This window comes from Camelus ferus, chromosome 6 (genome assembly GCF_009834535.1).
Source record: "Camelus ferus isolate YT-003-E chromosome 6, BCGSAC_Cfer_1.0, whole genome shotgun sequence".
Taxonomy (NCBI): domain Eukaryota; kingdom Metazoa; phylum Chordata; class Mammalia; order Artiodactyla; family Camelidae; genus Camelus; species Camelus ferus.
In genome coordinates, this window is record NC_045701.1 from 42,046,579 (window position 1) to 42,073,507 (window position 26,929).

At 43.4% G+C, this 26,929-nt stretch overlaps 2 protein-coding genes and 1 long non-coding RNA gene across 11 annotated transcripts in view; 1 reads left to right on the forward strand and 2 right to left on the reverse strand.

Moving 5' to 3' along the window:
- Positions 1 to 13,270, reverse strand: part of LOC116664237 — a 66,323-nt gene extending 53,053 nt beyond the window's left edge. Inside the window, exon 1 of the long non-coding RNA XR_004320639.1 lies at positions 12,223 to 13,270. This is a non-coding gene — a long non-coding RNA (uncharacterized LOC116664237). The remainder of the gene's footprint in view (positions 1 to 12,222) is intronic.
- On the forward strand, positions 3,016 to 24,124 carry PAX9 (paired box 9). Its single transcript, XM_032481913.1, has 5 exons — positions 3,016 to 3,151; positions 7,056 to 7,449; positions 8,194 to 8,820; positions 11,801 to 11,943; positions 20,891 to 24,124. Exons 2-5 carry the CDS (start codon positions 7,446 to 7,448, stop codon positions 21,143 to 21,145), a joined length of 1,029 nt encoding a protein of 342 aa, XP_032337804.1. The 5' UTR covers positions 3,016 to 3,151; positions 7,056 to 7,445; the 3' UTR covers positions 21,146 to 24,124.
- Positions 23,467 to 26,929, reverse strand: part of SLC25A21 (solute carrier family 25 member 21) — a 421,523-nt gene continuing 418,060 nt past the window's right edge. For 8 of the 9 annotated variants that reach the window (XM_032481914.1, XM_032481920.1, XM_032481919.1 and 5 more), the window contains one exon: positions 23,467 to 25,410. In XM_032481914.1, the coding sequence (XP_032337805.1) occupies positions 25,349 to 25,410 (62 nt within the window). In that variant the 3' untranslated portion in view covers positions 23,467 to 25,348. The remainder of the gene's footprint in view (positions 25,411 to 26,929) is intronic. The other variant, XM_006190421.3, reaches the window with a different exon arrangement.

The window sequence follows — 26,929 nt, forward strand, 5'->3', positions numbered from 1 at the left end:
GGAGGTTTTCTCTTCTCTGAGTTACCGCCTCTCCCAGGGTGCGCTGAAATCCTTCTATCATTATAGAGTTTTAAATATGAAATCATTTATTTCTCCGCTGAATCTAGGATAACCAAAAGAGTTGAGCCGGACTCCAAGACATACGCCAGAGCAAGGAAAACCTTACTGCAGCCCGACTCTGGCAAGGGAGCGAGGCACTTGGGCCCAGCTAGTTGTGTTAATTACGGGTTCTAATTTTATTGCATCTTGGCTTCTCCTGGCTTGTCCCCACTTACAATGGACTTAAAGAGAAACACTCACAGGCATACACCAGAATGAATTCCCAAGAAAGACAAACGTGGATTTCTTTGCCTATCGGTTGACATGAGAGCGCACAGGGAGCCAGATAGGCACCTCCGGACAACTGGGAACAAATACCAGCAAAGAGCAGCTCATTCCGGATTCTTCCTGGTACTTGGCAGTGCCCCTTTCTCCGCCGCTCCACCGCGGCTCGCTCCTGGGGGAAGCTGCAGGTCCCCACGGTCGCTGCAGCCCACGCCTCCATACCCTGGGGTATCCTGGGCCAGGAGGGGACAGTGAACGTATCCGAGCCTGATCGAGTTTCCCGCCCTCGCCCCGTCAGTTTCGACATGGAGTCTACAGACCCTAGAGTCTGTGCCCATAGTGAGGTGCCGTCGGATGCAAGTCCTGTTTGCCTCGGGCCCTCAGTGTGGCCTTAGGCGGGTTTCTCTCTCCTAGGTGGTGGAGGTGGGTAAGGGGAATGCCCACTATCCGTGCAGACACCTACGGTAAAGGGGCTTCTCTTGGGGCTTCAGCGTGAGCTGTTCCTGCATAATAGGGCAATGCGGAGGGCATAGTGGGGTCACACTCTGGTCCATTTAACCATGTGATCTCTTTTAACCGTTGATCGCCACGGCACCCAAATCTGGGTGACAATTGGGTTTCCTCAGGGGCACCCGGTCCACGGTGGGCGATCAACATGTTAATCTAAGTGTTTTGTGTGCTCTTATTTAATCCAAGTCTCTGTTTTATCTGCTTTTGAAACAGAAGAGATAATAATACCTGATTTGTAAGGTTACTGTGAGTGCTTGGACATTATGAGCCCTCAGCAAATGGTAGGATGAACTGGAAAATTGTGAGCCCATTACTTTCTTTCCAATCGTGGAGTCTTTTTCGCAGTTTCCAGCTTTCCCGCCCCAGCACAGAAATAGCTCACAGCCGATGTCCCTGAGTAGCTCCTGATAACCGCGAGAGGATTCAGCCTGGCATCTCGTGGAGACAAGCTTTTGGTGACTCAAGAAAAGACAGATGCTCTGGCTTGCTTTGGAGTATGGTGGGAAAAACCCAGAGATTTGGAACCCAGCGGAGATTTGAGTGGAGGAATTGGGAGGGTGAACTAAAAGTTTCGGGCTATCGAAGTACTGTGGATTATCAAAGGCCTTCCCTAACCTTGGCAAAAATTGCTATGGGAGCGCGATCAAATCTGACACCTGCAGGTGGCGCTATGACGAGGTGACCGCCGGGAGAGAGGTAGCGGGGATTCAAAGAATGCAAGAAATTTTCCGTGAATCCCACCCTAACTCTCTGCTCCCAACACCTGACTCCTGTTTTCGGAGTGATAAGCGAGGACGATGCAGCATAAGTCTTCGTTCTCGGGTCAGCGCGAGGCTGGTTCGTGGTGGAATTAATCTGAAGAAGGTGACAGGTTGGAAATCCCGCGCCTCGACAGCACAGCGCCAGGTAGCCATACTACAGTGTCCACTGCCCAGGTGCGAGGACTCGTGGAGTTGGGCAGGGCCCGGGGCGATTCTCGGGGGCACTGTGCCACCTGCAATCCGAGGAGACCGCGAAGTGATCTAGCCCCGGTTCTCTGCATCACTGAAAACCAGAGGCACGCCAGTACCAAGACTCCGACCTGCAGGTTGATTCCGGCTCCTTGAAGCCTGCACGCAACCCCAACCACGCTGCGTTCAACAGAACCTGGACCACTGTGGGGGACCCGAAGGGTTTGCATTTCCCAGAGACCCGAAACCTGGGCTTACAGGCACAGCCATGTTTGAATTTATCTCTTCCATAAGCCAAATTGGATCGTCGGAAGGAGGCAGCCCCACTGCCCTTGCACGGACTCTGAGGGTCTTTAAGAACCCCAAAGCCTGTTTTTCCCACACGCAGCTGCAATCTCTTGAGCCACCTCAGCTCAAGTCTGTAGAGTGACCGTGGACAGCGTCCTCCTCCTGTCACCGTATCACCGAGCTCTTTGGCTTCTACAGACACTTAACCCAGGCTGGGCGAAGTACACCCCTCCCTTTGGCTGGAGGCTCTGCCGGCATCCCTTCAGGGATTCTCCCTGCCCCTTCCCCCAGCCAGGATCTGATCCTTGATCCAACTTGCCGTTCTGCAGCCTCGGGTTTTGCCCCTTGCCCCCAAAATGTGTTCTCTTCCATTTGTGGATTTAATAAACAAATATAACCATATCACATGGGGCTCCGCGTCGTCCTTCTGAGAGCAATTCCGCTGTTGAAAACTGAAAAATGGGTGTAATTTGAGTTCAGAAAGTGATGTTAGGGTCACAGCAATTTCTCGGGCCGTTATTTATTTTTACTTTAAAGTCTTTAGGAAAGATTTGCTTATATACTCGGAAACCTTCCAATGCGAGGGTACGAGCAATCCCGTTCGCCTTCAACGCGGGGGAGGGAGGGGGTGGAGAACAATTACTGACTGAGTGACGCTAATATGGGGAAACTGAAAAGAAATGTCGATTGTTTTTATTGTAACAGAAGGAGTGTGCAAACAGAAAAACCAACCCGGGGTGATCGGAAACAGGCAGGCGGAGAATTAAAAGCGGGTTTCAGGCGGCAACAAGCCCCTCCCCTGCCCTCGGAAGGAGAAAGCCGGTGAGGAACGCTCGCAACCCCGGGGCAGATCCCAAGGCCAGTGGCGGGATTTCCGTGCTCTAGCGGGACCCCCGCGGGCTGGGCCCTCTTGGGAAAGGGTCTTGGACGGTGAACATCATCAGCGGGAAGGCAGAAAGGATGCGGGGAGGCCTTAGCGACTTTCAGAGAATTTTCCAGGCTCCTCTTGGGGGCCCAAGCGGCCTCTACTTGGGCTGGTGCATCCCGCTACGTCCGCAACGCGAAGTCCAGGCCCGCAGGTCAGTGTCTGGGAGTCCCCTCCCTAACCCCCCTCTACCACCACCACCCCAGGGTGAGGACCCCTGCGGGCTGTCTCTCTCACACCCCCTGGCCCTTCCTTCTAGCCGCCGCCCCCCGACCCCGCCCGCGGCTCCACGCGCAGATAGGGTCCTGCCCGCAACTCAAGGTGGACCCTCCCTCTCCTTGGTCACCGAGTGCGCTTCCGGCTGCCACGTGCGGCAGTAAACGCTGGGAGGTCGAGTGGGCGGAGGAGCAGCCACTGACCCTACCAGGCTGCGGCGTAGCGTTGGGCCGATCCGGGATGGAACCCGCAGCCCGGGCATTGGCAGCGCAGTCTGGCGAGGACTGGAGAAGTCCAGCCTCTTTCTCTCTCTACGCCGCTCGAAATCCTCCACTTACCGTGAAAGAGGTGCTCCCGGGGAAAGGGGGGGGGGGCGGATTCGAGGTCTATCGCATTCCTTCTCAGATGACTAGAAGAGGTCACTGTGCTCTGAAAACCCATCTCTGAGCTCAGACTCTGGCTGTTCTCGATCCCTAGCACTCCCCAAACAAGGCGAGAGGCGAGCGCCGTCGCCTGGGCCTCACCCGCGATCCTGTCTGTTCCCGGCAGGAGGAAGTTGGAGGAATCTGCTACTCAATATTCTAGCCAACCCTATTCTTCATAAATGCAACTGGGAACAGGAGGACCCCTCTCCCGCGCACACACATACCCCTCTCTCGCTATACACTGTACCCCTTTCCCCGCCATCTGCAGTCGTTGCTGACCTGCAGAGTTGGGGAAGCAGGCGCCCGGTAGAGCAGACCAGGGCGTTGGGCATGGCTGGAGAACAGAGGGCTTCCCGCTCCCTGCACAGCCTGTTGCGCCCGGATCCGAACTCCGCAGTCCCCTGTCGCCGCCGTCTGCCAGGCCGCGCGAGGGCGGCCTCAGAAGGAGCTAGATTCCTGTTCCTTCTTCGCATCTCTCCTCAGACCCCGCTGGTGCCGGGAGGGGGGCGCCGCAGGTGACCGCCTGCGGCACTGGGACCGCTGACAGATTTATGAAGACTTTACAGCATCTGGCCTGGACCCGCAGCGACAGAGCAAGAGTCCAGCCAAAGGCGCACTGCAGGCTAAAGTTCCCTAGCCGCGTGCCCGGGCCCGGCCGCCTCTGGAGTCCGGGCCCCGGCTCCCCTCAGGCCGGTTTATCCGTCTGTCTCCGTCAGTGCCGAGGGTACGGATTCTCTCCTCCCGGAGTAGTCCCCTCCTTCACACCTTCCTGCCCCACCAGCTTCCAGTCTCCCACTGAGTAAATATTTACCCGGAGAACATGTCGCTCCTCAAAGGAGGCCTAGACAGCGTCCTGGGAAGGGCTTTTGGCTTCTCCCCGGTCTGTGTCAGCTGCAGGCCTTACTGGTTGTGTTTTGGTCTTAACTTTCTTGAATCGAAATTCTTCCGATCTCTGTGTGATCTCCCGGGTCCAGAGCGGGCAGTAACCAGGGGGCGCTGACCTCAACTGACCCCTGTTTTTGCTCTGCATCCCTAAATCCACCGTGGTCGAGGCTTACTGGCCCTTAGTGTTTTTCTCTCTTTCTCCCCTCACCCTATCCCTCTTTCCCGCCTCCAGGTCACTTGTCTCTCATCAGTTTTCGGGCTACCTGGCCGTAGCACTCAGTGTCCGTTCCCAGGATGGTTCTACATTTGCCCCTTCTTGTAGAGTTGGACGCCTCTGTCTGTCCCCTGAAGTTTCGACTCCTCTTGTCCCTGGAACCTGGGCCTCCTATTGCCCCACATAGGTGGTGTCCCAAAACAAGGTTCTTCGTGTACCCTCGGGAATGCACTGAGCTGAGTGCTGAAGATCTACACCCGCCTTTGTAATGAGGACCTGCTGGGCTCCGATGGGCGCAGAGCAGGGAGGTCCACGCAGCCAAGAACACGTTCGACCACAGGTGGAAATGGAGAGGCAGCAGCGGACCTGTTCCAGAGTATGGCAAATGTGAGGCAGCTGAAGGAGTTGGGGGCGAAGGAGAGGGAGTTGTGTGTTAGGTCCACCTAGCCAGATCTCCAAACAATAGGAATCTCTGGGTCTCTCTGGGCTGGTGCTGTAGAACTGCTAAAGCCCTCATAGAAAGCATAGACCCACATGGTGGTACTGAGTCTTGCCAGTCAGAAGAGGAACAGCCTTTTATCAACACATCACAGCCCCGCACAGTTCACGAAGTGCTCACTAGGCACCCAAAAGCTGGACACAGAGTCCTCCCAGGAGTCGCTACTCACAGTGTGTGTCAATGAGGGATCGGGAGTATTCTTGATCAGGTTGTCCAGCATGTTCATTCCCTCGCACAAACCTAAGGTGAAATTGTATGCTCCCTTCAGATATTGCATCTCAGCCCCAAGGAGCTGCTGCTTTTAAAATCTGGGATTCCCAAAGGACCTCGGAGTTGTAAAGCGCCATACAGTGTTACACAATAGGTATTGGGGATCAGACCGGGATGAAATCACTGTTAAGTCAAACTTCGGGATTTTAAACAATCTAAACAGCAACAATAACAACAAAGGAGACAAGTTCAAGTATTTCTAGTTGTGGGACTTTCCACAAGAACCCAATCATAAAGAATTAAGGATGTTTGAATTCATTGTTCCTTTATGTTTCAAATCCTTCATACCCGTAAATTTGAACCTACAGTGTGCTTCCTCCCCCCAAGCTCCTCCCCCAAGCGTGAGGATCTAGAAGTTACCGTTCTTTTCAAAAAGCACAGGTGATCATTAGTTTTTCCTAGGCTCTTGTCACTTAGTGGTCTGGGATCCGGGCCCAGTCAGCTTCCCTGTGTGTAGACCAGAGCCACACACATCCTTCAGGATTGTGGGACAATCAGCCCTAAACATATGCACAGAAGGATCTAACGTTACGACTGTCAAATAGCAGTATCAGTATCCTCGACCCGAAGTAGTACAAACTCCTAAGTTCACTAAAAGTGTTCCTCAATCTTGCTTTTCATTTAGATTAGCATTCTCCATAACCCGTACTCAAAATGTGAATAACTTTGACCACCAAAAAAGAATACTGTACATTTTAGATTAGACTTAGAGTGAATGAAAGTGAAAACTCAGAAGTAGGCAGAACCACAGGGCCTATGGTATCTAATTAGAAGACTCGGGGAATCACATGTGCAGGGTTGGTGTTTACCTTCTTGGGACCAAGTCTCTTTCATATTTAAACAAAAACCCTTTGGAGTGGTTCATTGGTGGGGGGAAATCAATGATCATTAGCACCAAGGGCCAACGGACCAGCAACATGGCTGAACGCAGCGGCGTGCTGACCTCGGCGAAAGAGTGCCCCATGCACAGGCAATCGATCCACGTTGGCTCTGCCCTTGCTTTAGCCGCTTGTGATTAAGTTCTCTGCACAGGGCGCAGCCCCTGCTTGGAGCCTAGGCTAAGGTTTGGCCCCGCGCTCCTGGATGAACTCTGTAGAGACTGCTGTGGGGAGTTAGTCTGGAAGATGGGTCCTCCCCAGAGTGGCCTCCATCCCTGGTTCGGTCTCCCCCAGTTCTCCTTGTCTCTCCGACCGGCCTACCTTTTCATATTTGCGCTCTTACCACCTGGCACAGGCTGTAGTGCAGTGGTATCCGCAGGTAACAGCTGTCCCCTCCTGACAGCCCCTCGAGGACTTGCATGCCAGGCTATTCTAAGAACACTCACGACCACCACCAGTGACGGTGACGCTCACCTCCTACCTAGAGTTTTAACTGAAATTGAGATGTCGGTCTTTCTCCCAAAGAAGGGTTCTCAACCCTTTCCCTCCTTCGAGTCTCTCATATTCAGACCACTTTCATTTGCTTATTTAGCATTTTTAACAGCCTGATTTTGCTGTCTGTTTGCGCTGCGCCTGGGAAGGTGTCAAACATCTCTTTTCTTTGTATTTAGTCACCCAGGTGCAGAGCAAGATTGAAGGAGACAGCGGAAGGACTTTCCCGGACTGTGTTGTCGCTCAACGGACCACGCCAATCACCACACAGCTTGCCCTCCGGCCCTCCTCTTTGGGGGCGTGTCCCTAGTGAGTGATAGACGGAGCCGCCCGGCCCCACTCAGCCCAGCCCACGTTGCTGCTTAGATTGAAATGCAGAACTCAAGCCTCTTTCATCGGGGCACAGACTTCCTTTTACTCCTTCCTTTTGCACTCTCGCCGCCTCCTCCTGGGGAGAAGCGGAGGCACAGGCGGCCCGGGGCAGCGACAGGCCGGGCCACTGAGGCCACGCGAAAAGTTTCTTTCTGGGAGTGCGGAATTGGGGCCCGGTTGGTGTACTGCTCGGAGCAATGGGTGAGTGGCGGCGGGGGACGCTGTCAGAGCCGGGAAGGGAGGGAGGGAGCGAGCGGGCGAGGGAGGGAGGGAGGGCGCGCGAGGGCGCACACCACTGAGCGCTTGCACTCTTCTTATTGACTTTGCTCGTGTTCCTACAAGTTGTAGGAACACGCCAAGGGTCAGCGGCGCACAGCAGTTCAGTCTGAAGGCTGGCTACTGGTTTGCTGCTGATGCCATTTTCTGATTTTAAGAGAAGGGAGCGGTGGCATCAGCAAGCCCCGCGGCTCCCGTGCCGGACCAAATTTTGTTTCACATACTCACAGACCCGCAAACAAACCAGGAAAAAAAAAAAAAAAAAACCTGGACTCTGTCTAATTGCGCAGGTCTCAAGGCGGGGCGCTGGGGTTCAGGGGGGAGCGGTCCAAGAACTTGAGCGCCGAGTAGGCGAGAAGGAGCTGCTTGCAGGCGTCAAGACCGATTTCCTCGCCTGCTTTGGAGAATTTAAAACGCTCAGAGAGGCCCTGCGTCTCACCACTTTATTTGTTTGTAGCTGCCGCAGACCGGGGATGAGGGAAGGGGTCTGACTAGACCGCAGTGATTTGGGTCCGTTCCTCACGGCTCGGCTCGGGGACCGTATGGTTTGGGGAAAGCCCCGGTCCTTAGTCTCAGGCGGGTTCACTTGCCTTGCCCCCTGACACGCGCGGAGGCCGAGTGGCAAGCGGCTGTCCCAAACTGTGGGTGCGCGCTGTGTTCGTTTTGCAGAGCCAGCCTTTGGGGAGGTGAACCAGCTGGGAGGAGTATTTGTGAACGGGAGGCCTCTGCCCAACGCCATCCGGCTTCGCATAGTGGAACTGGCCCAACTGGGCATCCGACCGTGTGACATCAGCCGCCAGCTACGGGTCTCTCACGGCTGCGTCAGCAAGATCCTGGCGCGCTACAACGAGACAGGCTCGATCTTGCCAGGAGCCATTGGGGGCAGCAAGCCTCGGGTCACCACCCCCACCGTGGTGAAGCACATCCGGACCTACAAGCAGAGGGACCCCGGTATCTTCGCCTGGGAGATACGGGACCGCCTGCTGGCGGATGGCGTTTGTGACAAGTACAACGTGCCCTCGGTGAGCTCCATCAGCCGCATCCTGCGCAACAAGATCGGCAACTTGGCCCAACAGGGTCATTACGACTCATATAAGCAGCACCAGCCCGCGCCGCAGCCGGCGCTGCCCTATAACCACATCTACTCGTACCCCAGCCCCATCACGGCGGCAGCCGCCAAGGTGCCCACGCCGCCCGGAGTGCCCGCTATCACCGGCTCGGTGGCCATGCCACGCACCTGGCCCTCCTCCCACTCCGTCACTGACATCCTGGGCATTCGCTCCATCACCGATCAAGGTAAGGGCCCGGGCGCCGAAAGTGTGGATGTGCAGAGCCTGCCTCCACACTCTCTCTGGGGTCTCAGGATCTGTGGCCTCCTCTATCCCACCACCTGAGGCTTTTTCCTTTGGAAACGTAAGGAGTCCTCCCAAGGGGTGTCCTGATCTCATTAACGTGAAATTCATGCCCTTCGTTTCCTTGCCACACACAGTCTACTGCCTCATCTCAAACTACCAGACCCATCACATCCCCCCATCCCCAACACATGGTTCGCATTTTCCACCCTCCCCCGCCTCTCGCGCGGCGGCAGCCTCAGACCCGCGCGCTCACTTGGAGAGTGCGGCCGGGGCTGGACTTGGGGCGCAGCCCGGGAGGCCTAAGCGGGCGTGGGGCTGCCGGCTGCAGACACTGCTGCGGGAAGGTTGTTTGGGGATCAGATGCGGCCGCGAGGAGTCGGGCACCCTGTGGAAATTGCAGTATTCTTCTTGGATTCTGGCAATCAGACCAAATTTGCTTAGGCAGGAAGTTCAAATGTCACCTAATTGGTTTCATTCTTATGCTTCACTTCATTTTCCTAGGAAACCGAGGTCCCGAAGTTACTACTAGTAACTTGCATGTTACAGCATTGCTCATTCTGGGACTAATTTTCTGCTTTATTTCTCTCTCTGTCCCTTTATCCCCCAACCCCTGACACTTTTTACCTTAACAGACTTCACTATACCTATATCTACATATCTATATATCTAAGGAAGTGGCACCAACCGCCGCGGTGAATAAGAGAAAAAGGATGGCGATTCCATGCCGTCCTCTCTCCGGTTCTTTCCCGTTTTCCCCGTGCCTACCGCTTCCCCTTTAGGGTCCACCAGTCCCCGGGAATGCGAATGGAGGTCTAGTCCCTGCACGTTTTCAGAGGTGCCACCCCACTGTTCCTTTCCTTTCTCACCCTTGACCTTGCAATGTCTTGAGTGTCTTCTCTGCTTGCTAAGAACGATTCCCGGAGCCCTCCTGCTCAGTCGGGCTTCCGCAGGAGACCCGAGTTTGTTTTCTTTTACTGCATTGTTAAAATTGAACAGAACAAAACAAAAAAACAGCGTTAACTTCTTTCTCAGTAGGGAGACAAGAAAGTCAAAATGCCCTAGACGCAGAATTTAAATACTGCAGAGATAAAGAGCCTACCTCCTTAATTTCTCAGCAAAAAAAGTTTTAAAAGAGAAGAGGAAAAATTAAATAGGAAAGGGGGAAATAGTTCCTTTAATGATTTCCTGCCTTTCTCGGTTGCCACCACATTGGCACAATTATCTTTTTAAGTAATTAAAGCATAGCCCTGATTTCTCATCTTTTTGTTTTCTGACTGGGAATTTACAAGATCTTTCTAAGATCTCAGTTTTGTCTTATGCGGAGCTGGTTGGAGCTTTAGTTGGAGAGAGTTTGCCCTTGATTTATAGGATAAACTGACCTCAGTGACATTTAAAGGAAGCCCCTGTTCATGGGAAAGTGTGAGATCAGCAGAAATGGGAGCGCGCAGGGGGATCTCAATTTCTTAAGATAACTTCAGGCTTGTGCCCACCGATTACCTTTTGTCTGGGAAGGCAAGGAGAGACTGGCAGTTCTGGGCCAAAATACGGTTTCCTGGTGCAAACTGTAACACAACCTAATTCTCTGGAGAAGGAGAGGCATAGTGAAAAGAGACTGACAGGGTTAAAAAGAAAACTTTTCTTCCCTAGGGATCCTACAATCAGACTAAATGTCAGTTGGAAAAGTATTAGATTATGGAGAGGAGCAACTCTTCATTCTACATGCTGTTGATTTTGGATGCCAGCTTTAAGCAACCTGTTTTCTGACAAATCTGTGAATATAAAATGATTATTTCCTCAAATGATCATTTCTTCAAAATGATTGCCCCTTTGAAGCACTGTGTCAGATGGAATTATTTAAAATCAAGTTGTTATAGCTTGGTTAAAACTCAGTCCTCCACCCATAGGTCCCAAAGACAAACTGCTCAGGGTCTTCAACTATCTTCTCTTAAAATTGTACTTGCTCACTTAAAGATGCCAATGATTCAATAGGCACACCTCTAGGCATTGAGCTAATCATTTTACAACACATGATTTTCTCTGCATCTCTATTGAGAACATAAAGGATAACTGATGGCTTTCCTTCTTTTCCAAAACACTTAATTCTGCTTTCATTTTCTTAACCTTTTATTTCATTGAAAACAGAAAAGTTACAAGTTTACCGCTGACACTAGTGGCATTTACAGTGGTAACTGTAGTATGTATTTTGTGAGTCATGTGCACATAACTTCACATATTTCATGTATAGAGATAGAGCACCCAAGGCAAGGTAGGCGCACACACTAAGCACCTATGTTTTGCATACTTATTGTGGGCATCTTTTAGTTATTTGTTTGCAAAGCACTTTGCAGGTCTTTTGTTCCATCTGTTGACATAAGTACTAGATCCCCACAGCAAAGTGAGCACTTTTCTGGATGTCTCTGAGCATCAACACAGGCGCGGTTAAGGCCAGGACGTCCCTCTCCCTTTTCAGTTCATACCTGTCCCAGATTTTTGTCAACCCCAGTTGACCCGGGGTTAGGACTGGGACCCTGGGTTAGGTTGGGGGAGAACGACGCGTGCAATTTTACGGGTTCTTTCCCGACTTGGGAAAATTTTGGGAAACCTCTCAGGTTCCTTCCACTCGTTTCCTCGGGAGAGCGAAGAGAGGAGGAGGAAATAAAAGGCCGACTGAAAAAGAAAAATAGTATCTTCCCGCGGGCGTGGAGGACAGAGCTGGGAGTCTTACTCCGAGGCGAGTCACCTTCACCCGGCCCCGGGCTGCCAGCCGGAGAGGCACGCCGGGCCCCGCGCCCCCCGGGAGGCCGAGGGCAGGGGGCCGGCCGAGGTCGCCGCCCTCGTGCTCCCGGGTCGCGGGTTCGGGGCCGGTCTCAGGAGGGGGCGCGCGCTCGACCCTCAGCCTGACGCCTTCTCCTCCTCCCCAGGAGTGAGCGACAGCTCCCCCTACCACAGCCCCAAGGTGGAGGAGTGGAGCAGCCTGGGCCGCAGCAACTTCCCCGCCGCCGCCCCGCACGCGGTGAACGGGCTGGAGAAGGGGGCCTTGGAGCAAGAAGCCAAGTACGGTCAGGTGAGGAGGCGACGGTCCCGCCGGGTGGGAGAGTGGCGGCGGGGGTTTGGGCGCCAGAGGCCCCTGGTATCTCTTGGAGCCTCGACCGAGGAGAAGGCCAGGCCGACTAGTCGTGGCTTCCACGAGCCCGAGGCCGGGACCATGGGGGCGGGTCGGCACCCGGGCGGCGGCTGCTCGAGGCGCGGCCCTGGAAGCGCCTCCAGGCCTGTTTGGCCTCTGAAGGCTCGACAGGGCCGCGCCCGCAGGCCTTTCCGCGGCTCGCGTGGGGGCTACACTTACCCCAGGAAGGCGCCTCGGAGAGGCCCGGCGAGCGGCGGTGGGCTCCCAGCTCCGCGCGGGCGCGAGCGGCCTGCCGGCCGAGGGCGCGGCCCTGCGACTCCTGCGGCGCGGACGTCCCGGGGCCGCGGGTCCCCGAGAACCCGCGAGCGTGGCTGGTTCCGCGACGGTGAGGCGAGGGCAGCCAGATACACTTAATAAAGTTACGGTTTCTCGATTAAAGGTCACGTCGCAGTCTCCCAAGGGAGGGTAGTGGGAAAACCTCAAATTATACGGCTGTGGGACGTTTAATTTTTCTTTCTCTCTGTCCCCCCACCCCCCGGGTTTCCAAAAGAAAAATTAAAACGTGTGTGTGTGTGTGTGTGTGTGTGTGTGTGTGTGTGTGTGTGTGTGTGTGTGTGTGTGTGTGTGTGTGTGTGTGTGTGTGTGTGTGTGTGTGTGTGTGTGTGTGTGTGTGTGTGTGTGTTTTCACAAAAGCCCAAGAGTTCTGAGTCTAAATTCATCACCACGTTGGAGTCAGGAGTTCAAAACTCTTAAAAAACCAAACAACAACAGCAACAACAAAAAACCTGGACCTTAAACCAGCTTAAGGTTTCTTTGAGCAGACCTGTGTAGGTTTGCAAATTTATTAATACCAAACTCCAATTCCAAAGCTTCAAAATACCCAGTTTTCATTTTATAATCTTGAAATCTTAAAACTTTTAATGTTTTCTTATTTGTAAAAATCAGCTTGTTAAGTTAAATGGAACTTTCATTCACTTGGGGAAAAATCCTAGTTGTTATTTTCTCTAACAAACCCCATTTCCCTCTTTTTTTTTTTTTTTTTTTTTAAAAACAGAATCAGGTACATATTATATGACATATAAAACAGATACATATATTAGTAGCTCTCCCACAAGAAATATCATAGAAAACAGCATTAAGGAAAAAGAGTCCCTTTCGTGACTCTCCTTCTACTGTAAAGAATGCTAACAAGAAAGTATAAGAAAGTTTGTCACTATTTTCTGCAAACGAGGAGGTAGTCTGTAAAGAAGACACATTATGTACAATGGCACCATTGCCACTTAAGCAAGTTATTTAACCTTTTAGAGCCTCTGTTTCTTCATCTATAAAACAGGGAAATAATAGCTCCAGTCTCAAGAGATGTGAAGATTCAATGAGATAATGCAACCATATGGCACATAGTAAGCAATCATTAAATATTACCTGTGGATAGAAATGGCTGTTAGAGATTGACTTTTAAAAACAAGCATTTTTTTGGTCTGAAAATACTTTGTTTAGAGAGCTTATAGTCAAAAAGCGTCAAGGTATTTTGTTACAAACAATAGTGTCTATGAAGCACCTGGTATACAGAGCAGCAAGCATTTAATAGGTGCTCAGTAATGTTTATTAGGTCATCATTTCCTGAAATAACATTGTGATGTATAGAGTTGAAGAAGTCTCTAATTCCCACATATAGCTGATGAACCTAGTTTATATATAAAGCAGTGTCATAATCCAAAGATCTTTATGATTACTTTTAACTCCCTTGAATTATAGACAGTGTTTAATCTTGTTTAGAAATGGTTAATTTATACATACACTTTAAAATGAAACTAATCAATTGAAAATAAAAATAGAACAGTGTGTCAAGTAATCTATTCTATATATTCCAAACATTACAAATCCATTACATTTTATACAGTGAATATCAAATCAGTAAATTAACAGATTTAGAAAAGTAACTTAAATAAGTGCCCAAATAAGTATTGTTCTAAATGCTTAAAAAAACAACTTAAAAATTTTTCCAGAAGAAAAAGACATTTGTATCAAACTTCCATTTGTAAAGTTCTTAATTGCAATATGCTAATCTTCTGCATTGCCATGTAGTAAGATAATACAAATGATGCAAAATATTAAAACTTTAGAAGTTTCTAAGCATAATTAAAATCAGTAGCTACTCTATTGTAATTACCAAAATAGTGCCTAATGCTGAAGGTATGCTAAGTAGACACGTACACTTATTTTATGAAGCAGTTTGGGAGTTTAGACACTGATTTCCTTGAAGGTAAAATTACACATTAAAACTTGCTCAAAAACAAACATGCAGTTCTAAGGTGTGTTGTGTACATTCCATATACATATATGCATTTCTCTTACAAATATTCAAAAAATTAAAATATTTATTTTTTAAAAGCTATTTTTAAAATGTTAGCAGCATATTTACATTTCTACAACCCAAGTGTAGATTTGGGTAACATTTTCCTCTATTTGCATATGCATAAAAATTGAAAGTCTTTGGCCAAAAAAAAATTCTCAAAATTTTTGCACATAATACTTTTAGGACATTAACATGGTTGTTACTAAATAGTGCAATATTACATGATCTCAGTTTCATTTTAGTATATAAAGGAGAAAATTAAAGGTTCAGGATTATAGGACTTGAAGCATAATCTTTTCTCAGAAGACACCTATAAAATTACGAAAGGGGTTGAATTTGACAACTGATCACAGGTTCCATTAATTACTATAATCTAGACTTTCTATTTTCAGCTATAACTACAAGGATGCTGTTGTTAGTAATCAGAATCTTATGCACACATCCATTTTGTTTTTAAAACATTAGTTTAGAATATTCATACTTGTCTTACATATTAATATTACACTGCAATTGATATTTTATAGTGCCATTTAGAAGTCCTGATTGTCTACCTCTGAGGATAGAAGAAAAAGGATATTTATTTATTTTGGCTTTTTTCACCTACATTTAATATTGGGCCAGAACTCTTTAATCTCATCTAACTCTGGCAACAATGTTCTCTGGTTCCTAATGGCTGGTTCTTTTCTGTTGAAAGTATAAAAACTCTCTTGAATACAATAGTATGGCAAAAAAAACATATAGAGAAACATGAAGTTGGAATATATCTACCCTTTTACATGGTATTTAGTCAATTAATGCCTCATTCTATTTAAACAGTTTACAAACAGTTGTATAGTTCCTGAAATTTTTTTCTATAATTGGGCATGCTTTCTCAGAAAAAAAATGCGTATCTAGTACTCCAATTAAAGTAATCTGAACAGTAGATTTAAAAGCTTTGAGTATCTTCATTTTTGGGTAGTGTACATGAACTCAGACAGCAAGTTTAATATAAATTTAGCGACAAATTGAGATATCAGGAATGGAGAATAATCTATAAATACTTTAACTTAAGAAAAAGTTCAGAGTTAAACAAGATGTGAAAACAGTTGAATTTGGAGATATAAATTAATCTCAAATTCTTATGAAATATTCATTTGAAATATAGTATTTGAAACATATATTTGAAATATAGAATTTCAGCATCTGGAATATAATTTTCTAGGGCACCATTTAACAAACTGGCTTTCCTTGCAGACCCTGTTCTCATGAAAATATAAACAAAGTTGTCCTGGATTTTTCTTCATAACAAATAGTTAATTTTGTGTCAAATAATTTCTAATTTTGTAGAGAATTCAATCTTAGGCAAATGCCAATAGAGTCTTTGAAATTCATGTTGTCTATTACGAAAATATTCTTTGACCTGGTTAGCTTTTAACTATTAGTGTTTCAAAACAAAATTAATTATTATGTATCAGTAAAATGTGTCATATAAAATACAAAAAAGTGATTTAAATTTTTTCAAGTCGACATCAATTTTAATAATTTTAGAAATATAAAATTTAGAAAAACATTTAAAATAATAGTTTTCCATTACCTAGAGACATTTAGATCTGCAATCTGATAACTAAGCATAATTAAGATCCTTTTGAATGTTGAAACCACATTTACAACCGTCATTTCATTTTATCAGATTTGTTTTCCTAGGTCATTGCATAATGGATTAAGAAAGGTAGGTAGAACAGCAGTCAGAAAAATGATTTCAGCAAAAAAAAGAATCTTGTTTATTTTCAGATCCGAAGCATTTTCTTACTTAAAATATCGAGGTTGAAATTATAAGTGAAGTATATCTTTATTTGTGGCTGAATCTACTTTATTATAAAGCCAAGGTAAACTCATTTTATCATAAGGGGAGGACCTGGTAGAACTGATGAATAGATGAAAGATTGTGGATGGAAGACTTGGCACTGCTATTTCCACTTTCTTCAAGAGAGAAAATGTTGAGTAGACAATTCCCAGAATTTGAAGAATAGTCTAAAACCTGTAACTGCCAGACAGTTGTCATACCAGATTTTTTCTTGGTCTCAAGTGTTTGGATACTAATGCATTTCCATTTTCTTGGGGAGTGGGAGTGGGTGGCAGGGGGTTGGGTGGAAATAAATGGAATGACCATAAATCAAATAATGTAATAGCTAAGTTACAACTTTTATTTACTTTTTTCAACAGCTTTATTCATTTTGCTTACTTAAAGTGTAATGCTTGTTCTGTGATGAAGGGTGCCCAGGTTTTTTTTTTTTGGTTTGTTTTTGTTTTTGTTTTTAAAGCAAGACTATCACATCTTTTGCTTTCAAAAGTCTGCACAAGCTTAAGTATACAAATGATTCTGAAATGCCTATGATGTGCCCCATTTTGTGGGGATATGAGACGATTAAAGGCAAGTCCCTGTCCTCAGACTGTTTACAATCTAGCTCTCTGCCAATACAGCTTCTCAACGTATTTATTTAAAAACATATTTTAAAAAACTTGCAAATCTGTAGTTCTAACATTTTAGACCCAACAAAATGAAAACTCATACTTTCACTCATTCTTGTGATAACCTTAACTAGACTACATTGCATCTTATGTATTTTTTCTGGACTCTTCCATTTAATGTCAGTGGGATAGTATCTGTCTTTTTCTAAAAACATTCAACAAAGTAAGTAACTTACTTTTTCCAGAGTATGCAAATCGGTTTGTTTTACTTTGTATTAGTAAATCTCGTTCTCAAAATTAGGTAGAGGATAGTCTGCTTTAGGGGACCCTGTACAGTTCTTTTAAGGAAAGGATACTTATGGCTTTCACAGAAGATCCACATGAAAAAGGGGTTGATGGATTGAGGTTTTATTTATGGAATCTTTAGGTAAAGTCATTTTCAAAAATGAGATTTCCATTACATGCCCATTGCTGGGGTTTCATTTGGAAAATTTGTTTACTCTTCCCTGGGGATTCCATATGTTGGTTGATTTATAAATCATACTTACAATCCAATTAAACAGAGTAATTTAGCATGTTTGCTCCCACTATATTTATGGTGTACATTTGGTAGTCTCTACTCAGCCTAACTAGCTTTTCAGATTAATTACATGCCCTTCACCGAAAACATTAAACAGATTTTGGAAGTTTAAGTCATGTACTCTTTTACTGGAAAGAATAAACAAACATCAGTGCTACCTGTAGTTGTTTTCCTTTGTGGTGGAAAATTTTACTCTTTCAGTGATTGCTTCATAAATAACAATTACTTTACCTGGTAGAGATTTATATCTTTTACTAATATTATGTTGCAAAATTAATAGTGAGAAAATTGAAGTGTTTATTGAATCACTAGGATGAATGAGTAGAAGGTGGCAGGGATATTTTATTTAAAACCTGTTTGTTCTCTCATTTTGCTTATGCCATTTTTCCTAAATTTCTAAATCTTAACTTTAAAAGTAAAAAGGGAAATTAAGACAAAACTTTTCCACCCAATCTAGGTCATAATTTAACCTGAGGGAAAGCTAAGAACTATTTTTATACTGTTTAAATTTAAAGATTTCTGTCCTTTTTTTTTTTTTTTTTTTAAGCAAACACTTTAGCCTCCCCTTGCCTTTTTCTACAAGATGAGGAGGTCAAAGCTCTTTGAGCTTCCCTTCCCAACCTTCCTTTCTGCAGCCCAGACGGGCCAGCATCACTAAAATGACTCTAAATATATTGCAGATTTTAGAAAGCTTTGAAATATTTAATACTAATAGGACAAATAACACAAAACAAGTTTGGTAGCTTAAGTATGAAAAAAACAGACAAATATAGAAAGAATTATTAGTGTTTTTTACACTTGACACGCAAATATAGTTATGGAATAAGTAAGGCACCTGAAGGTAACACGGGCCTAAATCCAATGTTTTGCCTCCCCCAAATCCTAGGAGCATTATCTAAAATGAGAGTTCAGTCCAGCCTAGCTTCTCAGGGGAAACATTTCTGGGCAAAAAGTAGGGGAATCCATGTAAGGGATTGTAGACATTATGACAGAACAGCTGAAGAGCCCGAAATAAAGATGCCACATCAAGGAGTAATGGTTCCAAGGGCAAGGGTGTAAGGGGAGGAAAGGGAAGATGACAAAGCAAGTATTTCAGAGAGAACTGTAACTGTGACTAATAGAAAAAAATATAAAGAAAAAAGAATGCGTAGGAAAAATTTATCTGTGATGAAAAATAGAACTCAGCAATACATTTTTTCTGCTAACTAGAACATTGTTTCTGTCATGTGTAATATTAAATAATCTAACCTATGTACTTGTAAAATGTTGAGGAAAGGTCTTCATTATTTTTTAAAAATAATTTTAACCTTAATGTTTTAACCTTAACATTCTTATTTTATGATTCTTGGTGCACACTGGCATCGGTAGTATAAAATATTAATGCTAGAATGGAAGAGATCTAATATAGAGATGAACACCTTTCCGTAACTGAATTGAAATGATTCCTTTCCAAATTAATTTCTCATAAGTCTTTGGGAAAACCCTAGATAAAAGTGATCCGAAATATAATCTCTATGCAATGCTAGATTTCTTCTGCAATTTGATAGCTCTCTATCTTCCTACTCATCTGCTGAGAGCCGTAAAGTGTGTCTCCTTTGAGGCATTCTCTAATGAAACATTCTCAGAAAGGGGGAAAAAGATTTTTTTTACAAATTAAGAAACAGAATGAGGATCTAAGAATGAAAATCTGATTCTAGAAGAGGAAAGAATCCTTTACTAGAAAAGATGCTCTAGTTTGAGATTAAATTACATCTATCTTTTAATTGTCCAGGAAAATTAGCACGACAGAAGATCCTGTGTCAGTTAGGAGTGATAACTCCTTTTAACACATGGCCATTGGCTTGCCGATTGGCCTAAGGTAAATGGCTAAACTCCTTAATCTATGTTCTTGTGTAGTAACACATTTTAATTTCAATTGAACATTGTGTTATAATCACTATATATTCTTATAATTATTGTAAACCCAACAGGTTATAATTAGTTACAATCATTGATCTTAATTATTCAGTAAAATATGTTGGATATTTCTTGGTGCTTGGGACATAGGACATATTCAGGAAACCTTGGTTTCCTTTCCTCTTCCCCGTTTTTCAAAGAACAAGCACTCTGGCAAAAAGAACACGAGGTATGTGTTCTTACACATCAGGTACACAAAGTTTCCCCCTCTACTTATATTTTTATTTTGTCGGAAATCCGCAAGCAGTGTTAAATCACATCCATGTATATATTCTACTCCATGCATTACTCTAAATTGAGAAAATCATTTTTGAGACCCCAGCAATGTATTCTCATAGATACAGAAGTGAAAATAATAACCAAATGAATTACATTAGAAAATAATTTCTATGTTGCAATTGAATTGGAAAAAAGTAACTACTTAACATATGTCTGCTTTTCTTGCCGTAAGGATTTAAATTGGTTTTACTAGCAATACTTCTGTTATTTACATTATGCTTTTATTAGGAAATAAGTTGATGTCTATTCATTCACATCACTGCTGGGAAACAGGATTTACTCTTTATTTCTAAACAATCTAGAAATTGAGGGGGGAAAATTAAGTTACTTGAAGAAGGATGCTGAGTTATTCATGCCAGAATCAGGATTAGACATCAGGGTGTTTTTGGTGTTGTTATTAGTAACAATACCAACAATAAGTTTTTAAATGCCAAGAGAGTACTGGTTTCTAGGCAGACTTGCCTGCCAGAGCTGCTGCTTTTGTTTGCAAACTAAATGTTTACATTTAAATTCATTTCAAGAGATTTATCCATGTGGCTTTTAAAATTTTACATCATAGGGCCCTGAAACTTTGCAAGAAGATTTTCCAATTCCAAAGCCATACACATGCGATTCTTTCATATTCTGATAGAGTGTTTCCTTTTTGATAAAATAGCTCTGGGAAAAAATACCCCCAGTGTTCATTAAAAACTGTTACTAGACAAACTGCCTGATGTTGCGTGTCCTTTGTCCAACAGGCATTTTCAACATGATGTTTTAAAATATGACTTGTGCTTTATTTAACAAAGGTCGTGCTCATTTTGAATTTCTAAAGTGACAGCCCACACTCGGTGCCCTTCTTTACTGGAAGTGAAACCCGCACCAACCAGGCCCTTCACAAATGCCTCAACAAAGAGCTACACAAAGCCAAAGTATAGGGAAGGTTGACAAAGGCAGATGGATCAATAGCTGAATGGATTCTAAGAGTATTTAATCACCATTAATTGTTTCCTCACCCTGCAGTTCCTTCCTATAATTCCAAACAGCAAAAGCAAATACTGTGAATCTTCTGGTTGTAGTCTCCTCAAAACCTGTGGGGAAAGAGTATGTTTAAGTAGCAAGACTGTGAATGTATTTAGAATATAAATAAAGTCAAATCTAAAAAAACCCCAGAGTCAGAATGTTATTAGCTACTACTCATAACGTGCATTCTGTTTCTAAGAACTTGTGAAATGTCAAACACTATAAGACGGCTATCCTCACCTCTTCTCTTTTCTTCCTCCTCTTAGGCACCAAATGGTCTCCCAGCTGTAAGCAGTTTTGTGTCAGCATCCAGCATGGCTCCTTATCCTACCCCGGCCCAAGTGTCGCCTTACATGACCTACAGCGCTGCTCCTTCTGGTTATGTTGCTGGACATGGGTGGCAGCATGCCAGTGGCACCCCACTTTCCCCCCACAACTGTGACATTCCCGCGTCGCTGGCGTTCAAGGGAATGCAGGCAGCCCGAGAAGGTAGCCACTCTGTCACGGCTTCTGCACTCTGATGGGAAATTCCATCTGCTGCAGCTTCACCCAAGCCCCCTCTCTCAGCACACCCTCCCCCTCTTCCCTGGTCTCGGATCCCACCCCTCTGCCCTCCAACCCTCCTGCCTCCAAAGCTGGCTTTACGGACTCACATCCTTTGTGCTGATGACACTTAAATATTTCTTGCCATAACTTCTCTCTCACAGAAAGCCTGACACGACTTTAGGATTTAAAAACAAAAGCAATGTTAAGGACTGAATGAGACATTTGTATTGCCCACACACTGTTTGAACGTAGTGAAGAAATCTGCACCCCTCAAAGGGCTTAAGGAACTTTTAAAACTAGTCTTTGGTAAAACCACATGTGTATATTTATTCTAAATCAACCTGAACTTTTGAAACGTGCAATTGTTGAGATTTTTGCAAAATCAATAAAAGAAAATGCATATAGAAAAAAGTTACGCTACACCCTCTAATCAAATAAGGTAACAAAATAAGCCTTAATTCATCATTAGGAAACCAATCAGTAATTGACTTGTTTGAGTGATCCTTTATTTTTAACAGATCTATTTTGTTGAAAAATATATGTATAACTCAAGCAATATCTGAATTTAGCTCCTCCTGGTGTTTTGACCTGGTTCCAAATACAGTAATGTTTATATTTTGTATTAGTTTGTAAATATGGACTCTGGATGGTGCATTTGTGTTTTCATTCCATGGGATTACCCCCCCCCCCCCATTTTTTCCTTTCTTTTTGCAAAGGTGACTTTCTGGCAACATCTCTTTCTCTGTTTGGTGGTTGGGCTGCTTGGGCTCCGGGACCTGGACTTGCCCCACATTTTGTGTGCGCAGTGAAGGCTTCAACATCTCATGAAGGACTTTTTCTTTCTACGACAGAGGACTCAAAACACAGATAAAACAAGCTAGTCTCCCATTTTGTATCCCAATCAAACAACACACATGCCAAGCATATAAGGACAAGAGGGTGGAAAATATCTGAACAAGAAGACTCTAAAGGAAGTCACTTAGAAATCTAAGTTTAATGTGAAATGCTTTGCAAAGACACTTAAAATGAACTTTATGTTAAGAAAACCACTGTGAAACTAAATTGTACTGTTATTGTTGGCTTACCTGTGTGTTCAGCAATCTCAGCCCAAAATTACGTTGTAATTTTTTAAAAAATGGAAAATTCTGCTTTAATGAATGTAAAAATGGCTTGCTGTGAAGTTTACATTGTTGTACAGAAGCATGTTTCACGTGTAGGTAAACTGGTGGTGGTGTTAGAAATACAAATGCTATTTAATTTTTAAAAATTCCCTTTATTCATTTTTGGAGTTACAGGACAGTTTAATGGATGGATCTTTTTAAACCAATTTGTTTTTCACTTTAATGTTAATAATAGAGCTGAGGAGAGAGAGTGTGTGTGTGTGTGTGTGTGTGTGTGTGTGTGCGTGCGGATGATTATGTGTTGTATTTTAAAACAATTGATTTTCTTGGGCAAAATTCTACAGTTATAATCTCTTCTGTTTGGAAAGTTCTTCCTGCTTGGCAACATAGGCTTGAAAATATGTTTTTAAAACATTGGTACAATTCATCTATTGGAAAATTAATATATTGTGGGTTTTTTGGTATTAATTCTGTGCAATAACAGGGCACATCACTAGATATGGATGTTCAAAGATATGTTCGTTAGGTGACTTTGATTTTTCCTTCCTGTGCTGTGCACAGCCCACATGGCAATCCTGTTCTGTCACGTAAGTTTCACGGCCTCGTTTAAAACTCGGATGGCTAGATTAGCTAGGTTTTCAAATCACTAGGATGTAAACAGTAAGGAGATTTCTGACACACAAGTTATGTTTGAGGAACTCCTTTTTTCTAGCAGCAGATATCTTATAGAGAGCTTTGAACTGCATTTATTTCTAAAGCAAGCGAAATTCAGCGCTACAAACAGAGGATTATAACTTCAGGAGAAGAATAAGCAGAAGGAGCAGATGAACTCTCAGGGCCATATCTTCCTTTGATCTTGTAAAACTCCTATTGACATCTGGAGTTCCCAGTCTGCTGAAAAAATAGACTATAAACTGAATGGAACAAAATACCAGTCCAATATTTGGGTGGAGACTTTAAAACCATACTGTACAGGGACTCTCCTGCCATGCAGAGAAACTGGCATAAGGTACAGAATTATTTCTTATCAGATGTTTTTAGGTGGCTATTAGGAGTCTTTAAAAAAATACCAATTGTTTGTATGAAAACACAATGAAATGTTATTTTCTTTATCTAAATTAAGAAATCTCTTGTTATCCTATTTATATATATTTTTTCTGGTTCTTGTATTTTTAAAAATCTAATGTTAATCGTATCAAAGTTTGGGTTTTTTGTTTTTTGTTTTTTGTTTTTTTTTTTTGCTTTCTTTTTTTTCCCCTAGGTCTTTTCTCAGCAACAATGAATTCACATGGAGTAAACTGAAAAAGATAAGAGAAAGCCCAAATACAATGTGCTACTCAAAGCACATTGTGATTTAAAGCTATTTTTAAAAATAAGAGAAGGAAAGTGGGATGGGATATGGGGTTAGGATTGTTTGATTTTTAAACATTATTATTACTGGTTGATGTTGACATATTTCCTGTTTCTTACGGGGGCAAAAGTGTTGTTTTTAAACCAGCAAATGCACTCTTCAGAGATCCTTTTCCATCCCATCCACATGGAGAGGTTAAAGGTTCAATTTCATGGCCCCTATGCAGGCCATGCTCTCTCTCACAGGATGCCAGAGTATTACCTGCAAGGACAGAATGCAGCTGTACAACAGACACATTCTAATTTCTCTCATTTTTTCCTACTTTTAATAATCCTCTTATTAAATATTGGGCTGAAATATAAATTAAAAAACACGTTGGAAAGGATGTACAACTGAAGGCTGTGTATGTATATACAGTATGTCAAAAAGCCTTTATTTTTATACTTCAAATGCTCTAAATTAATAAAAAGTAATAATTACCATGCTATCTTTCATTTTTTATTTTCAAAATGTTTTAGTGGCACAGCTTCTTGGTAGAAATACCTCACAGTAGTAGTTGCCATCCAGAACATGCAGATACTTTTGTTAACTTTAGCTACTAAAGTAGCATCATTTCAGAATGCAGATATAAAATTAAGTTTGGTTATAGCAACGCTAAGGAGATTTTTTTTGGAGTGCGTGTTAGTACAGGAATCTTTGGAATTGCTAAGAATGTATGTCTATTTGAAACATTTGCCCCTTCGTAATACATATTTTAACACTGCAGTTGGCAGATGTCACACTTGAAACTGTCACTTAAAACTAATAACCTAGAAATGTAGTTTTGCTCCAAACACTCTTTTTAAGAATGGCATAGGTAAGAGTTCTGAACAAAGGTATTTGGATGCAAATACAGACAGCACAAATGGGCCCACAGAGTGGTTTCAATTTGTGATTTAATATGAAAATACTTCAGCATTAAAACTTGTCTTCAAAGGGACCTATGTGAAGGAAAGTAGTTTAATATAATTTCATGTTTTATATTTGTCATAAAAGACTTCAAATATCATGATTTAAAAATATGACCTGCTTTAACCAACAGTGCAAAATATAAAGTAGATTTAGGAAAATATAGCTGAGATATGTATTATGACTGAAGGAAACCAATAACTTCACATTTTAACACAAAATTTTTAAAAGGCTGTTTTAGTACACTTTAGAAATATTTTCCTTGTATATAATTAAATCATATTTATGGAAGAATTTAATTTCTTATAAAAATGGTTTAAATTTTGGCTTTTTATTTTTAACTTTTAAGCATTTCTTGACCTTTTGGGAAAAAGTAATCATCAATACAATGAATTTTCATTGTGAAGCAGTATAAGCAGTGTAGGTCATAAAATTTATGTTGCTTTTATGAAATATATCTGATTTCTATGCTATTTTTTATATTCAGTTTCATACCTCATTACTTCATCTTATTATTTTTCTTCTCACAGTCTTATGGATACAACCAAAACTACAGTCTCAAATTGTCTAGAGATAATTTTTAAAGTATCAATATAAGTTTTGTTCTTGAACAAACTGTTTTACCCTTTATAGTTGTATATAACTATATAATTATAATTTATAATTGTATTGGCTTAGCTGATCGATAGTCTCTCCTTTTCATGGCGCTGTATAACAAATATCCCGTATCTGAAGGGGCGAAAATCCTCTGTAGGCAATCACCAGTTCTCCTGAAGCCATGAATAGGTGTATTCATAAACCAGCAGCATCACCGCACCACCTAGAAAAGAAAGGAGCTGGTTTTTATTTCAAGTCCTGTGAATTTGCATTATCTTTCCCGCTGGGTTTCTGAATCCATGAAGTCCTGTGCAGCCTATCGGGCAGGGGCTGTTCAGAATCATCAGCTCTCAAGCTCCAATACACAGATATAAAACTACTGTGGAAAATTCTCAGAGCAAAATCAAGACCATCCTGAGTCTCCAAATACATTTTTTCCCCCATGAGTTTCTGTAACTTTCGTCATTTCTCATCAGATTCTTTTTCAGGCACTTTTAATTTTTTAAAGTAAATAAATATAGACACATTAAGTCATGTAAGGGCATGTGGCTTTCCTGCAAACAGAAAGTTTCAGATTCTTCATATGAAGGCAAAGGATTTATCTTTTTCAGTTCATAATTATCATTGTCATAGTGGCATTCAAGAAGGAAATCTCTAAGACGGTGCTTGATGGGTGAGCCTGGTTTTCTCTCACGGCTTTCAAACTGACTGCAATGTAAAAAATAGCTTCTGAGTACTCTTAAAGTCTGTGCTTCAAAATTTAGCTAGCTTTCAACCTCCTTTTGTTGCCTCATATTTTTGTTGCCTTCATTCCTTCTACCTGCCTCAGCTATATACGATTGCACTTGAAAATTTGGTAGTGGGGGGGTGGGTGTCATAAGACCACCATTTGTCTTGGAAGAAGAGAGTTATATAACTGGCTGAGAAGAGGCTTGCAATGTAATACGTCAACAGGAATACGAGACAGGAAGACAAGCACCGAGGCTGCTGAATACATAGGCATTAGGAGAAGCATTTGTATGTGGATGATTTTATGTTCTATCTGATGCAGTAAATAGCTCGTGCCCTGTGCCCTTTAAGATATTCTCTATTTATCCTTTCTTGTCTATGTGCACAATATTACAAAATCAAAATGTGGACAACTGTCCAGAGCAGAGCTTAGAGAAGACTTGGCTGTATGAACAGAAGAGTGACTTCTGACAGAAAGAAACAACTTGATTTTGATCTTAGTTATTTTGTACACACTGCCATATGCTTTTTTTTAATCCACAAGCTGCATATGTTTGTGTAACCTTATACCAAAGATAATTATCTGCCTGTAATTTTCATTTTTAACCCATGAAGATACTCTGCTAGCCCCTTCTCAGCTGCTGTAGCCCTCTTGGCTCTCTGGCAAACAAAAAGGGACACACTACAGAGGGTTGTTGACATGTATGTAATTGCTGTATTTACTCTCATTAACTGTTCACAATGTAAGATCAGAACATGCAGAATTGGGTTAGTTTTCAGCCTAGTCCTATTTGGAGTTTAAACCAGAGACTTCGAGATTCTCCTTTCATCGGAGGTCCTGGTCATTAGGCACACAGAGCTGCTAAGGCTGTTATAAAAATAAGATAGGATGCTTCTCCAGAACAAAGGATGACAATTCCAGGTTCACTTTCCTTTTTCATTCTCTCTCTCTCTTAAACCACCCCCCATCAAAGCAAACAAACAAAAAATAAAACTAATCCCTAATTCAAAAG

Excerpts from the sequence above, each read along its gene's own strand:
- PAX9 (XM_032481913.1), top strand. Across the intron at positions 8,821-11,800 it reads TCGCTCCATCACCGATCAAG|GAGTGAGCGACAGCTCCCCC; the intron begins GTAAGGGCCCGG and ends CCTCCTCCCCAG. Across the intron at positions 11,944-20,890 it reads AAGAAGCCAAGTACGGTCAG|GCACCAAATGGTCTCCCAGC; the intron begins GTGAGGAGGCGA and ends TCCTCCTCTTAG.